This window comes from Rhipicephalus sanguineus, chromosome 11 (assembly GCF_013339695.2).
Source record: "Rhipicephalus sanguineus isolate Rsan-2018 chromosome 11, BIME_Rsan_1.4, whole genome shotgun sequence".
Lineage (NCBI taxonomy): Eukaryota > Metazoa > Arthropoda > Arachnida > Ixodida > Ixodidae > Rhipicephalus > Rhipicephalus sanguineus.
The window spans coordinates 139797568-139813855 of record NC_051186.1 but is presented as its reverse complement, the minus strand read 5'-3'; the positions used below and the strand labels follow the sequence as shown (position 1 = coordinate 139813855).

Genomic DNA, 16288 nt, shown 5'->3' with positions numbered 1-16288 from the left:
AATATTTCAGTACTAACAGAAGAGTCATCGAACGCATACACCAATCAATGGTCACGTGACCGGCTTCATCGGACCGTGTATGATTTCGCCGCCAGAGGCGCCAAAGGTCATTTTTCGCGACTTTCAACGAAGAAATAAAAATATAAATCCACCTCTCACGAGATAAACAGGGTTGGTTTGAGTCAATGCGACGGACAATCTTTCCATCAGTGCAGTCATCTCATTTCGTGTTCTGGGCAGTTGTCGGTCCCTTTAAGTAGGGATATCAGTCAATATACATATTATCATTTGGTGCTGCCTGCGGCAATGAGAAAGACACACTAGAGAAAGGCGAGGAGATGAACCTGTTGAGAGGCTTTTTATTATGTTCCATAAAGCAGGGGGAGTAGGAAAATAGTTAAGGCCGCAGAAGGCTTCCTTAGGAAAGAGAGTAGTAATATCAGGAAATCATGGTGGCGTGAAGGGCACAAAAACAAGATACACATGAAGATAGATAGAAGGTTGATCTTGATACTTGCAGTATACAAAACAGCCAGGTAATGAAGCGAAGAAAAGCTGATAAAATAGCGAATGTTTTGTACGATTCATCGAAGCATCGTAAATAAACAACGCAATGGCAGCAGCGCGCTATTACTTGGCATCACGGTCGGTGAGGATCGTCAGCACTAGATGCAGGAGGCGCATGCTCAGTTAAGACCGAAGTCGAGAAAGCTAGCACACCAGGTACGTGCTTCACGCGTGTTACTGCAGCACATGCGGAACGCCTTGGGGTCCTTGGTGACCTTGGCGCACTGCTGGCAGAGGTCGCGAACACCGGCGTGGGACGGGCACAGGTCACCGGGAGGCATAGCGGCGAGAAGCGCTGTCTGCAGGTCCAACGCCGGCGGTGAACGGCGCTGCACGGGTGGTACCACGAGCAATGCCTGTTCTGACCACCAGGGGACTACCGACGCTGCCAGAAGACCGATGGAAGCCATGAGCAGCGTGAGGGACAGTGATGACTGCAAGAGTATTGGTGGATGGTATTAAGATACCATGAAAAGGGGCAGTGCATTAACAAGTTGCTGCAGGTTACATGATCAATATGCCGCTACTGAAATCAGCCGCTGAAATAAAGTCACTTATGCCGCTTCGCCGTATATGGCATTGTCTTAAGGGGAAAGTCGTGGCCAACTCAGCTTTACCTGTTGAAATATATGTAAAATTTAGAAAGTGACAGTACGAATTGTAAGACAAAGAGACTGACCAATATTTATTTATTTATTTATTTATTTATCAAATACCCACAGCGCCTTCAGAGGCATTACGGGGGGGGGGGCGATTGCGAAATTTACTTAATACAAAGTACAGGCACGGCCGCTCGATGAAAAACACATGGTGCAGCCTGCCGCGTCGCGGCGCAGGCGATGGGCGAGAGCGGGGAAGCGGAATTGACAGTTGTCGCCGCATTTCGCTAGGAGGGCGCCAGTAGTTGGGAGAGCTCCACGCGACGCGCGGGCGGGAAGGAGCGCGCCTTCAGCGAGTAGGTCGAGGTAGTGGTTGTTTTTCTCCACATGAATCGCTCGCACTGAGTGTCACTCAAGACAGTTTGCGCATTTGTGATATTTTATACGTTAGGCAAAATGCCGCGTAACTGTTGTGTGCCGTTGTGTTCCACGAATGCATCGAAGGACCCGAAAATACGCTACCACGAGTTTCCCAGTAACGCACAACGCAGGGCAGCATGGCTGCGAAACATTTCCCGTGAAGAACCCGGCGGGAAGGGAACAGTATGGCATCCTCATGACAGGTCCCTGGTGTGCGCCTTGCATTTTACGGAGCAGGACTACAAGAAGACCGAGAAGTTGAGGATACTTTTGCCAACGGCTGTGCCGACAGTGTTCCCCGGTTATCCAAGCTACATGAGCACGAGGAGCACGGCTCCTCCGAGGAAGAAGCGGCCACGCTCCGAAATAGAAGCCGATAATGCGCAGTCGCGTGCCGAGTGCTCGGGCAATGCTGCTTCAAAATACCCGTTTTGTCATTAGCCAAAACGGCTCGTGAAGTGACAGCACTGAAGCCACGACGCCCAACAACTTTGAACTAGGGAATGAAACGTGTGTGGAATAGCATCATTTTCAGATGCATCATGTCAAACTACATTCGACCTGGTTAAACTGACAGAAGGAGCTAAAAAGATGGCTGATCCCTCCGTCATAGGAATCGGAATAACACGAAAGTAAAGTGTGCCACAACAAGAGCTTGATTTGGGCGAGTTGGTTCATGCTGAATATCTTGGGTACAGCGCAACATCAGAAGGAAAAAAAACGACACACAGGAAAGAGCGCTGACTTTCAACTAGACTTTATTGAAGGTGCTTCGGCCGCTTTTATACATGGTGCAGGTACCGTGCGCATGCTCTATAACACGTGTGATAGTATGTATGATTACGCTAAGAAAAGAATATTCTATATCGGATAAGTGAAGAGAAGGTGTACTAATGCACTGATCCGAGGCCTTCCTGATAAAAAACGCTTCTATAATTTCTCTTTCATGCTTCGTTCTTGCTTTTTTCAGAAACCTTGTCTTATGGAATACAGGACTGCACTTGCATTCCTTGCAATGTATGGCCATATGGCTACCATACCCATTCTTGACGTTGTACGCATGCTGCCTAGCTCGATCATTAAAACATTGCCCTGTTTGACCTATATATAATTTTCCACAGGTTAACGGTATCTCATAGACAACATTTGATTGGCATTCTGTGAAGCTGTGCTCATGACGTATATTACATGCTCGATCATTCTTCTTGCAATTCAGGACACACACTTTTGAAAGCTTGCACGGGGCGGAAAACAACAAATTGATATCATATCTGGTTGCTATTTTCTTTAAGCTGTGAGACACCTTATGTACATAGGGTATGACATGCAATGGTCTTTGATCCTTTTGTTTTCCCTTTGGTCCGTGTTTTGGCGCTTTACTTTCTGTAGGAGGCTTTCGCAAACGGGTACGACGACGCTGTTGGGGTAGCCAGCAGCTTTTAGTTTATCAATCTGCGTAGTGAGACTAGCCTCAGCCTTGTGCTCACACGACTTATGAAGGGCGGCCTGAATACACGTGGTGGCAATGCCTCTTTCGATTACCTTTGAATGGCCACTGTCAAAAGGGAGGACATTCTTAGCGCTCCTAGGTTGATAGCACCAGCAAGTATGCCTATTGTCAGAGAATGAAATGAGAACGTCTAAATATTGTATGCACTTGTCTTTTGGCAATTCAAATGTGAAATTGAGCCCCCATGAGTGCTCTTTGAAGACATTGAGCACGGCCGTAACTTTATCATTAAAACTCATTTGTCCGCTCTCTTCAACAAGCACAAGGTAGTCGTCAACATAACGATACACTCGGCGTACAGGCACACATGCAAGGCTCGCAGAAATGCGGTTGTCTATTACGGATAAAAAGATGTCACAAAGAAGTGGGGCTAGTGATGAACCTATACATATGCCGTTGCGTTGGATTAAGAATTGCCCATCGTGGTTGATGGTTGTCGAACTGAGATAAAATTCTAGGAGCGTGATAAAATTGTCAGCGTTCAAGCCTATAGCGTTCTGAAACTGCGGCTCCTGTTCTTCAAAACACTTCCGCACTGCACTAAGAAGGCCATCACGTGGAACTGAGTAATAAAGGTCCTCAATGTCTATTGAAAATCCCACGACGTTGGAATGGTACCCCATCTGTAGTTCCTGGACCAGTTCAGTGGAGCTTCTTATTAGGAACGGATCTTCAAAAGTCAGCTTTTTCAATTTGTCCTGAAGAAACTGTCCTACATGTTTCTGCCATGACGATCTCTCCGAAACTATCACTCTGAAAGAATGCTCCGGCTTGTGCGTTTTGCAAGAGAAAAAGGCCTCCAAGTAGCCTCTTTCAGACTTGCCTACTAGCTTTCTTAGTGCCTCCAAATTCATGTCCTTGGTCAGCTTCAGCGCTTTTCTTTTCTGCTGTTTGGGGTCAAATTTTATGGGCTCGAAATGTTTGCTAATAGCCGTGGCTGCTTTTGCCTGAAATAATTCTTGCGGAAGCACCACGAATCCGCCTTCTTTATCGGCCTGTATCACTTCCAAATTGTTATCTTTCATATAGGTGGCAATCTTCTTCAGCGGCAGTCGTGGGGATTTCTTGTAGTTAGTTATGGCACATTCAACACTCTCCGCTATGAGATGACTTCTTGCATCATCGCTAGCTCTTTGTCCCAAGCTGCGTGCCATGGCTAGCTGCTGGTAAGGTTCCAGTCTTGGTTGAAAACTGTACTTCGGCCCTTTTTCTAACACCTTTTCAACTTCGTTTGGTAACGTTGCTCCACCCAACTTCGTTACTTTGCTCATCGACATGTTTTTGTTTCTATTTTTTGGCAAAAATAGCAGGGTACGTCTCCAAAGGTATTCGGCAGTATTACTTGCTAGGCCTTTGAAGTGACGCAGTCTTGCCTTCTCGTACGGAGGATCCTTTCCTTCAAGAACTAGGACATTAAGCCAATCGTAGTACATCCGAATTTGTCGCCACTTTTCTGATTTTATCACTTTGCAAATCCTTTTGGCGTGACCCCAAGAAGGTTCAACGAGACCGAAAAAAGCACCAACCTCAGGAGGTGCGATCCCCCTCTTCATGTAGTAGGCCAGGGTGCGTGACTGGCATGTCGTGACGGCTATCAGGTCTACGCAGGTGAGCACCGGGTCTGCGGCAGCCGAAGAAGACAGAACAGAGCCCAATGTAGAAGAAATTTGCAGCAACAAGAGCTTGATTTGGGCGAGTTTGCAAAGTGATAAAATCGGAAAAGTGGCGACAAATTCGGATGTACTACGATTGGCTTAATGTCCTAGTTCTTGAAGGAAAGGATCCTCCGTACGAGAAGGCAAGACTGCGTCACTTCAAAAGCCTAGCAAGTAATACTGCCGAATTCCTTTGGAGACGTACCCTGCTATTTTTGCCAAAAAATAGAAACAAAAACATGTCGATGAGCAAAGTAACGAAGTTGGGTGGAGCAACGTTACCAAACGAAGTTGAAAAGGTGTTAGAAAAAGGGCCGAAGTACAGTTTTCAACCAAGACTGGAACCTTACCAGCAGCTAGCCATGGCACGCAGCTTGGGACAAAGAGCTAGCGATGATGCAAGAAGTCATCTCATAGCGGAGAGTGTTGAATGTGCCATAACTAACTACAAGAAATCCCCACGACTGCCGCTGAAGAAGATTGCCACCTATATGAAAGATAACAATTTGGAAGTGATACAGGCCGATAAAGAAGGCGGATTCGTGGTGCTTCCGCAAGAATTATTTCAGGCAAAAGCAGCCACGGCTATTAGCAAACATTTCGAGCCCATAAAATTTGACCCCAAACAGCAGAAAAGAAAAGCGCTGAAGCTGACCAAGGACATGAATTTGGAGGCACTAAGAAAGCTAGTAGGCAAGTTTGAAAGAGGCTACTTGGAGGCCTTTTCTCTTGCAAAACGCACAAGCCGGAGCATTCTTTCAGAGTGATAGTTTCGGAGAGATCGTCATGGCAGAAACATGTAGGACAGTTTCTTCAGGACAAATTGAAAAAGCTGACTTTTGAAGATCCGTTCCTAATAAGAAGCTCCACTGAACTGGTCCAGGAACTACAGATGGGGTACCATTCCAACGTCGTGGGATTTTCAATAGACATTGAGGACCTTTATTACTCAGTTCCACGTGATGGCCTTCTTTGTGCAGTGCGGAAGTGTTTTGAAGAACAGGAGCCGCAGTTTCAGAACGCTATAGGCTTGAACTCTGACAATTTTATCACGCTCCTAGAATTTTATCTTAGTTCGACAACCATCAACCACGATGGGCAATTCTTAATCCAACGCAACGGCATATGTATAGGTTCATCACTAGCCCCACTTCTTGTGACATCTTTTTATCCGTAATAGACAACCGCATTTCTGCGAGCCTTGCATGTGTGCCTGTACGCCGAGTGTATCGTTATGTTGACGACTACCTTGTGCTTGTTGAAGAGAGCGGACAAATGAGTTTTAATGATAAAGTTACGGCCGTGCTCAATGTCTTCAAAGAGCACTCATGGGGGCTCAATTTCACATTTGAATTGCCAAAAGACAAGTGCATACAATATTTAGACGTTCTCATTTCATTCTCTGACAATAGGCATACTTGCTGGTGCTATCAACCTAGGAGCGCTAAGAATGTCCTCCCTTTTGACAGTGGCCATTCAAAGGTAATCAAAAGAGGCATTGCCACCACGTGTATTCAGGCCGCCCTTCATAAGTCGTGTGAGCACAAGGCTGAGGCTAGTCTCACTACGCAGATTGATAAACTAAAAGCTGCTGGCTACCCCAACAGCGTCGTCGTACCCGTTTGCGAAAGCCTCCTACAGAAAGTAAAGCGCCAAAACACGGGACCAAAGGGAAAACAAAAGGATCAAAGACCATTGCATGTCATACCCTATGTACATAAGGTGTCTCACAGCTTAAAGAAAATAGCAACCAGATATGATATCAATTTGTTGTTTTCCGCCCCGTGCAAGCTTTCAAAAGTGTGTGTCCTGAATTGCAAGAAGAATGATCGAGCATGTAATATACGTCATGAGCACAGCTTCACAGAATGCCAATCAAATGTTGTCTATGAGATACCGTTAACCTGTGGAAAATTATATATAGGTCAAACAGGGCAATGTTTTAATGATCGAGCTAGGCAGCATGCGTACAACGTCAAGAATGGGTATGGTAGCCATATGGCCATACATTGCAAGGAATGCAAGTGCAGTCCTGTATTCCATAAGACAAGGTTTCTGAAAAAAGCAAGAACGAAGCATGAAAGAGAAATTATAGAAGCGTTTTTTATCAGGAAGGCCTCGGATCAGTGCATTAGTACACCTTCTCTTCACTTATCCGATATAGAATATTCTTTTCTTAGTTAGCGTAATCATACATACTATCACACGTGTTATAGAGCATGCGCACGGTACCTGCACCATGTATAAAAGCGGCCGAAGCACCTTCAATAAAGTCTAGTTGAAAGTCAGCGCTCTTTCCTGTGTGTCGTTTTTTTTCCTTCTGATGTTGCGCTGTACCCAAGATATTCATAAAGTGTGCCCTTACAGAAGTAACTGAATGTTTACTGTACATTTATATGAGAGAGTTTGCACAATGTATTGATGTATGCACCGCAGCTATAGCACCGTTTAACGTGGATGCACCCACTTTGATGATTGGTGGTACATCTCCATCCCGATGACTAACGCCCATGTTAAATGATTAAACAAACCCTTGTGGTAGCTATAGTAGTTAATGGTGAAAGCGTAATCAAAGAACAAGGTGTGATAGCCAGAAGAGCGTCGCATATTGGACGCAGAACTTGGTCGCCATCCCGCAGCATGTTAAAATGTGATTGAACACAACGGCCGCACTAGAGGGAAACGCAAAGCGCGTCGCGCCGCCCCGGTAGCCCGGTCGCGATTTTTCTCGGGGTGAGCGCGTGAGCGGGGAACGCAGTGTTACAGCAATGGTGAGGCAGGCGCGCGTCGCAGAGCTATGTTTGGTGTGGATTAGCGTGTTGTAATGAGCGACGCCGACGCTGACGCTCTTACGACGGTTGGGCAAAGATCGCCACCTCGCGGTGTGTTTAGGCATTGACAAAATTAAACTTCTATTGAAAACGTGCCTAATGGGACCGACGCGTAAACGCGTTGCAGGTGCTAGTCGCGGAGGCCACAACAATGACGAATTACTTTACCTTACCACTCCCAGAGGTCAACACCACTCCGCCGACCGGGAGAGTGGTAGATATAAAAGGGGCGTTGGTAAAGCCTCCAGAGCCTGTGACCGTGGCGCAGTGGATAGCGTGCCCGGCATCTGTTGTTGCGGACCGAGCGGTCGTGGGTTCGATGCCCGTTCACGGTAGCTTTTTTTCTTTGCCATCTGATCGTGTATATTTTTTCGACGTCATTTGCGTGACGGAAATACGTCACTGAAGTCTTGGTGGACCCCGGCATAGAACACTTTCGTGTTAAAAAAGCGCGCTCCTTCCAAGCGAAGATCGCTCGTATAAAAGGAGCACTGCAGGCCCTTCAAAATAAGTGGATGAGGCTGAGGAGCGCGCGCAGTTTTATGAAAATAACACGGACATTGCCTGTTTTATGAAGGTGCTCAATGGTGCTGCGCAAGGTGACAAGACGGCCGAGTTCGTTAGAAACCAAGTTCGCAGTTTCTCGACGAAGAAGCCCCACTACAGTGACGTCATCCTAAGGGAATGTGTAATTTGGAAGACATGCTTCAACAAAAGTTATGAGCATGCAAGGTCCAGAAAAAAATTACACCATTTCCCTCTAAATGGGACCATGAGGCGATGCGAAGCCGGAGCACTTGCGCGATCGCGTTCAGTTGGCGTTCGTTGGGCATGCTACCGACCTCGCGTCGTGGAACGCGAAGAGGAACGCTACGCGCGTCTTGTCTTCCCTCTAGCCTGGCCGTTAATTCTCACAGGGCGAGCTGGGAACGCGGTCGACAGGCGTGCGAGAGGGGGGCAGCGTAGGAGAGGAGAGAGAGGGGGAAGGGACACGCATGTGATGAGCGCCAGCGCATCGCAATTGACACAATAGGCTGAGAAGTTATGCGAATAGTATTCAATGAGGAGAGGACAAAGGCACTAGCAAAGGTATAAAGATGAACAAGGTTGCACACTGGTGGTGCAGATTTAGCAGTCTTCGATTCAGCAGTCTTCGAACAGTACATAAAAGCCACGCAAACCTACAGCAATACAGCGTTTTTCGGTGCGACACGTGCATAGGGAGGCTATCGCAATTTCACAGACTGACGTCTCTGACACTTTGCAAAGAATGCCGAAGTTATATGATAAAACAAGCGCTCGACAAGTTTTAATACATGCTCTCGTAAAATTAAATCATAGTAAAAGAAGGAAGGAAGATCTCGTTTACAGCATGAAATATTCGTAGGACGTCCGAAAAACGATTACGTTTAAAACAGCAAGGACGATCAGCTTTACAATGTACAAATAAAAATCTTGTAAAGCTACTGTAAAAGCAGCAAAAGTTGCGAAGTGGGCTTGTTGGTAAGTCATGGCGAATTTTGGTTGGAGCGCAAACTTGGCACAAGGACACGAGAAGGAAGGCGACACACGCAGCGCTACTAGAAACAACGTTTATTTTTCTAGACCCGCACCGCCCTAAGCAACCACGGGTCACGTGGTGATAACTACCGACAAGTGCGAGAGAATCACCTATCTAACAACAACATAACAGGGTATAACCGCATAGTAGCAGGACGTCAGCATTTCCGCAGGAACCTTAACTCTTTTGAAGATAATGATACTGATGGCTTGCTTACGCAGCCATCACCAAGAGCGTCGATGTGCTCGGCTTCTACGACGAGGTTGTTGATTTCATCCTTGTGACGACCCAAAATGGTGGTCCGGTCAAAGTTTGGCTGGCACCCGCACGCCTGAGGGTGCATATATAGCGAGGAAACTGTCAGGCGCCAGCTTTTTTGTCTTCCAGTCTATCCGAGTAGCATTACCCACATGACAGCGGGATACGGTAGATTACGAATGCCTTACAATCTATGAATTTGTGTTTATGCTTGATGACAGAAAAGACAAAAAGCTGCCACATGTTAGTGGGATAGTAATACGAGCTGAATGTCGTATTCTCAGCTCCAGTCAAGTTAAAAGGAATGTGCCAAAAAGCAAACCACCCCGAAGCGAAGAAAGAAGAATGCCGAACACGTCATGCTAATAGATACGTTGAATGTGAAATAGGAATCGTATATACTATCCCACTAACATGTGGCAAGGCATATATTGGACAATCAGGAAGATGCCTCAATAAACGGCTCAAAGAGAATCGCTATGCATGCCACCAGACGGCGAATACAGGCAACCTTTCCATGCATTGAAGAGAGTGTGTGTACCGTCCAATGTTACAAAAAACTTTTGGTCAAATCAAAGAATACAACACTCGAAATTTGGGAAGCCTTCCAGATATTGCCACTTGCGTTTCTTATTATCACTTTTTCGGTTTTCACCCAAAAAGACTGTCAGAAACGCTCAGCGCAAGCCACGCCTCATTCTTCGAGAAGCTTCGCGATTGTTTTAGATCGTTTTGTTAAGATTGCGCGCAGACCGCGAACAGCCTAGATTATTCTAGAGCTAGCGCGACCACCAGTGATAAGACTGCAATATTCGACGTCACACATGTATAAATGCCGACGCACTTCAGCACTTGTCAGTTGATCGACGGTCGACGCTCTGTTCGCCGCTATCAGTGTATTGCTGACTTTCAGTTTCCCGGCCACAAGTTCGGCCAAATAAAGAGTTTCATCTCCGACGTGCTGACTGCTGCCTTCGTCGACGTCACGACCACGTGACATCTGGTGGACGTGCTGCTTCATGATCTGGACGCCACCGCGGGGTGCGGACCCAAGCCCAAGCCGCGACGAGGACGACGGCAAGGAAAGCCCGGATCGTCGAACAAGCCGCAGGCAGAAGGGACTACAGCCAGAGCACGGGCTCCTTCCCAAAAAGCAGCAGCAGCAGATCCCAACATCGACCACAGCGACGATGACCGACCCCGTGCAGCCTGCGCCGATCCTTCTTCGTCAGCCCAAGGAGCCCAAGTAATCAAGCAGGAACTCTTCGCTGGGCTGATGCGGAACCCACCCAAGACCGTCCAGGAATTCGTCTCAGAAGCGACCACGATCGTGAAGACGCTCGAGATGCGCACCCGGCAGTACAATCGCCGCACATTTCAAGACAGCGCTGCTGTTCATGCCATCGGCTCCGACGACTTGCGCGAAACGATCCGAGCCATCGTGCGAGAGGAGCTGCGCAAGCTCGCACCTTTGGCAGCCGAAAAACCGCAGCCGAAAAATGCACCATAGACAACTACTCGCTCGTTGCTTCCCATGAAACCGTTTCCCACAAGGCGTGGGATCTGACGAATTTTAAATTCTAAAATACTTTTTCGGATAATTTTTGTCATACATATTCCTGATATGGAAAATACGATCCTGCGAAAGTGCTTAGAAGTGTGTTCACACATCAAGAGGTTATGGATAACACGAATACACTTTCTGCATTCTTAATAGGGTTTCATATTGGTATTAGAAGTCCCACCCCAAACAAGCAGGAGACCAATAAACACAGTGTGACACCGGGTGAGAAATAAGGGTGATGACAAGGTCCAGGAATTTAGAAGAAAAGAACTAGTCTTTGTGGTGGCACACACACACGTCACCGTAGGCATAGTTTCCTATAATGTTACTAGAGAGATCTCTGGCAATCAATCCGCAACCATGGGAATGATGGGTAGTACATGGATTTGCCTAATCTTCCTGTTTGCGGCTTAGAACGCTCTTGTGGCTTTGTTTATTGTTGTGTTCGGCTTTTGTTTCGGATAAAAGAATGGATCCTTGTGAACTTCGTGAGTTAATTTGAATTGGTGAGGCTAAAAATGTTAAGGCGGTGAAGTGGAGCTGCTGAACGTTTCCTGAACTTCGTGTTGCGACAAAGCGGCTGCAGGCCACACGGTGCCAAACGGAGCCGAAAGAGCGAAGCTCAGAAGAATCCATGTACTGCTCATCATTCCCATTCTGTCTGAAGTGCCATGCGTTGCAGCTCTTATAGACACTAGCGCAAAACATCGCTTGCGATGTTTTGCGCTAGTGGCTAGCTGGCTGGAACCCCTCGCTATGTGCAATCACCGAACTCAGGCAAGCACCATTCTAAGTTACCTTTCTAGTTCTCTGAGCCCTTCTTTGTGTTTCTCACTCGCTACCGCCAATTTGACGCCAATGCATTAAGCCTCACCATTGCGAGGCCTCAGTGTAGCGCATGAATGTTATCCCGAAGTATCAAGAACATGATCACGGAAGAAATATTAAAAATTTTTGGCACAGTGCTACCCTCAGAAGGACACGCCAAAAGGGTATTGAAAATCAAGTCTGAAATCTGGAGATAAATACGCCTTTTTAAAGAATTTTTACGCGTAAAGTGCCCGACAGCCAGCACATTCCTTGAACAGATGAAGTTCACGAGCTACGCGATGGAGCAAATGGGGACCCAAAACCTTCCTACCTGTCCTGAAACAACTTCGCAGTCGTGATAAGAACTGCTCCAAAAAGACACCGCTGCGAACACTTGGAAACGTCAACCTGTCGTCCCGAGCGTCTCAAGCTTTAGAACTGGGTCCAAAGTTCGCCAGCCAACCAAAGCTAACAGCCGCTGATAGAGTTTCCCTTGTTAGAATGATCGCAAGCAGAGTCAGGGATGAGAGTGCGCCAAGAATCATAGCGGATGGTGTGGATTGCCTCGAAAGAATAAGGAACTCAACCCTGGCAGCACACCGCCATTGAACTGATCTCGGCCCAACTTCGGCAAATCACTCTCGCGCTACTTTCACTCACGTGGGCCCGATGTCGGCTAGCCGGCATTGGGCCGAGATGGGATAGCCAGCGCAGGTCCAAGATGGGCCTGCCGTTATTCAGCCGATGATGGCAAGCCGTCATTGGGCCTATGCATGCTAGCCGATGCTGCCGTGGTGTCGGCCCCGCCGACGTCGGGAAGCCGCCGGTGTGACCGTTTGCACCCGTTATTATGGTGGTTTACCGTACGGTAAGTGCGGTAATACTGTACCGTCGTGGACCACACGTAGCTAGTTTAGGTGGGGACACCGGCTGTAGTTGCTCGAAGCGTACAGTAACTTGACTGAGAGGCTGATAGATGTGTTTCATATAACGGCTGCGTGCCGACCACGGTATTTTGGTATTACTGTAGTTACTGTACTGCAAGTCAGTAGTGCTAAAATATCCTATTCGCGGCCCAATCATTGGTCATTGAACTCTGCCGCGAGAAACTACATATAAACGTTGACGCAGGAGAAGTGGACCATGCCCATCGTCTTGGCCGTTATAACCAGCAAAGCTGTCGCCCTAGAATTGTAAAATTTTCGTCTCACAAAACTAAGAGCAAGATTATTTGGAATGGTCGAAAACTTAGACACTAGTTACAGTATTGGGGAAGACTTCTCTCATCTGGTTCGTAACGCTAGGAAGCATTTTCTTGCATTCACGAAAAAGAATAAAGTGCCTTACTCCCTCCGGTTTAAGACACTGTTGGTTCAAATCGATACATATTCGATAAATCCTCAAGTATCGTGAGGGAAATTTTATAGCACCCATCTCGCCGTGGCAAACCAAATGAAACGCCCCTTATTACGTCTCAAAATAAAACCATGATGTCGGTTCTTTACACTAACATACGCAGTTATCTTCCAAAACGCGACATAATATCGAACCTTGTGTTGTATTGGCTGCAATATATTGGCAGTAACTGAAACATGGCTTACCTCTCAGATTAGTGATGCGGAAGTCATTGCCGATTTACCAAACTTTAATGTTTATCGGAAAGACCGTGTTGATACACGTGGTGGTGGTGTGCTTCTCGCAATTGATAGGCAACTGCCATGCTCAGTAATTGACATCCCGTCCGTTCTGGATATGTTATGGCTAGTCGTTTATGCAACCCAACACAAAATTCTTCTTGGTGTCTGTTACAGATCTCCCCATGCTAACTATGATTTCTACCTTGAACTTAGTACTGCCATCAATAATCTGCTAGTGGTCCACCCAAAGGCTGAGATACTTCTCTTCGCGGACTTTAACTTTCCCCAAATAGATTAGAATTACGTGACCTCTGCTGAACTTTCAGGACAGAAAGAAGCGCGTAAATTTGCTGATTTGCGCCTTGACATCATGAAACCGTTAAGCGCACAAAGACGGGAACAAGAAGACGACACACAAAGCGCTCTGTGTGTCGTCTTCTTGTTCCCGTCTTTGTGCGCTTAACGGTTTCATAATGTCAGTGTACCAACTAGCTCGGACCCAGCCTTAACATCAATTTAACCCTCCTGGTAACTGAGCCAACTCGCGTAATACCGCACTCTTCCAGCATTCTTGATTTGATACTCGCGACTAAACCAGAGATCTTATCCTTTATTCATTACCTTCCAGAAATTAGTGACCATAACCTTATCCTCGCCATTTGTACAGACACCCTGCGAAAACGCGAGACAAGAAAATTTTAAGACTACGATAAGGGCGACTATGAAAAAATAAAAGAAGAACTTCACAATTTCTTCCCCGTATTTGAGGCAACTTTTTACGATCACTCAGATAAAGAAAACTGGACATGCTTAAAAGACAAGCTAAGGGTGCTGACAGATAAATTTATTCCTAGGGCTTGTTTTAGCGCCAACAGAAGCAAGCCCTGATTTACAAATACTCTAAAGCGTCTAGAAAATAAAAAAAGCGCCTTTACCGTACTGCCAGATACGGGGAAGACCAGGGAGCCTGGAATAAGTATTGTCACGTGGTCGTGACGTCGACGAAGACAGCAGTCGGCGTTTGCAGGATGAAACTGTTTATTTGGCCGAACTTGTGGCCAGAAAATGAGAACTAGCACTACAGCAATACACGCTGTACAATGATAGCGGCGAACAGGGCGTCGTCCGTCGATCAACTGACAAGCGGTCAAGCGCGTCGGCTTTTATACAGGCGCTATCGAACTTTCCAGCGATATCGCTGGTGGTTGCGCAATCTCTAGAATGAGCTCGAGCGTTCGCGTCTTGCGCGCAATCTTAACAAAATCATCTACAACAATCGTGAAGCTTCTCGAAGAATGAGGCGCGGTTTGCGCTGAGCGTTGCCGACAGCCTTTGTGGGCGAATGCAGCAAAAGTGATCAGAAACGTACGTGGCAATGCCCCCCCTCTGAAAAAGCATCGTCCCGATGCTTAAAAAACAGAACATGAATACATGCAATACTAACGAAAACTAAGCAGACAAACATTAGAATCCTCAGGTGCGTTAACGAGCATAGTACGGTTTAAGGCGCACCACATGCACGACCTCGGGTCGAGCTCGGCGCCTCTGAGAGTTCGTGATGCCGTCGGGGACAACCTCGTAGTCGAGTGCACCGAGACGTCGAAGTACCTTGTACGGTCCGAAGTATCGTCGAAGAAGCTTCTCGCTCAGTCCACGTCGTCGTATTGGCGTCCAGACCCAGACACGGTCGCCGGGCTGGTACTCCACGAAGCGTCGTCGAAGATTGTAGCGACGGCTGTCGGTGTGCTGCTGGGTCTTGATGCGCAGGCGGGCGAGCTGTCGAGCTTCTTCGGCACGTTGTAAGTAAGCGGCGGCGTCGAGGTTTTCTTCGTCGGTGACGTTCGGTAGCATGGCGTCGAGTGTCGTCGCCGGGCTCCTTCCGTAGACCAACTTGTACGGCGTCATCTGCGTCGTTTCTTGGACGGCCGTGTTGTATGCGAAGGTCACGTACGGAAGGATGGCATCCCACGTCTGTGCTCGACGTCAACGTACATGGCCAGCATGTCGGCGATGGTCTTATTTAGCCGCTCGGTGAGGCCATTGGTTTGAGGGTGGTAGGCAGTGGTCCGGCGGTGGCTTGTCTGGCTGTACCTCAAGATCGCCCGAGTTAGCTCCGCTGTAAACGCCGTACCTCTGTCGGTGATGAGGACCTCTGGGGCGCCATGACGCAGAACGATGTCTTCAACAAAGAACTTCGCTACCTCGGCAGCACTGCCTCTAGGTAGGGCCCTTGTTTCGGCGTAGCGGGTCAGGTAGTCGGTAGCTACGACGATCCACTTATTACCGCTAGTCGACGTTGGGAACGGCCCCAGGAGGTCCATCCCGATCTGCTGGAACGGTCGCCGAGGTGGCTCGATCGGCTGAAGAAAGCCCGCTGGTCTTGTTGGCGGTGTCTTGCGTCGCTGACAGTCTCGGCATGTCCTTACGTAGCGAGTGACGTCGGCGGCGAGGCGCGGCCAGTAGTACTTTTCCTGTACTCTTCCCAGCGTTCGGGAAACACCGAGGTGTCCTGCTGTCGTGTCGTCGTGCAGGGCCTCGAGGACTTCTGGTCGCAATTCTTGAGGCACCACGAGAAGGTACTTGGCTCGATGTGGCGAGAAGTTCTTCTTTTGGAGAACGCCGTTGCGTAAGAAAAACGACGCCAGTGCTCGCTTGAACACTTTCGGAACGACGGCGTTCTTGCCCTCGAGGTATTCCATAAGGCCTCTGAGTTCCGGGTCGGATCGCTGTTGTTCAGCGAAGTCGTCGGCACTTATGGTTCCCAAGAAGCAGTCATCATCCTGGTCGTCTTGCGGCGGCGGGTCCACGGGGGCACGAGACAGGCAGTCGGCGTCAGAGTGTTTTCTTCCGGACTTGTAAACGACGTGAATGTCGAA

The 16288-nt window shown here is 47.8% G+C and overlaps 1 protein-coding gene across 1 annotated transcript in view; it reads right to left on the bottom strand.

The window, feature by feature from the left end:
• Positions 1–337: 337 nt before the first annotated feature.
• The window catches only part of LOC119374804 (uncharacterized), a 139778-nt gene continuing 123827 nt past the window's right edge, over positions 338–16288 (bottom strand). Inside the window, exon 2 of the mRNA XM_037644987.2 lies at positions 338–1001. Coding sequence (XP_037500915.1) covers positions 687–1001 — 315 coding nt within the window. The 3' untranslated portion in view covers positions 338–686. The remainder of the gene's footprint in view (positions 1002–16288) is intronic.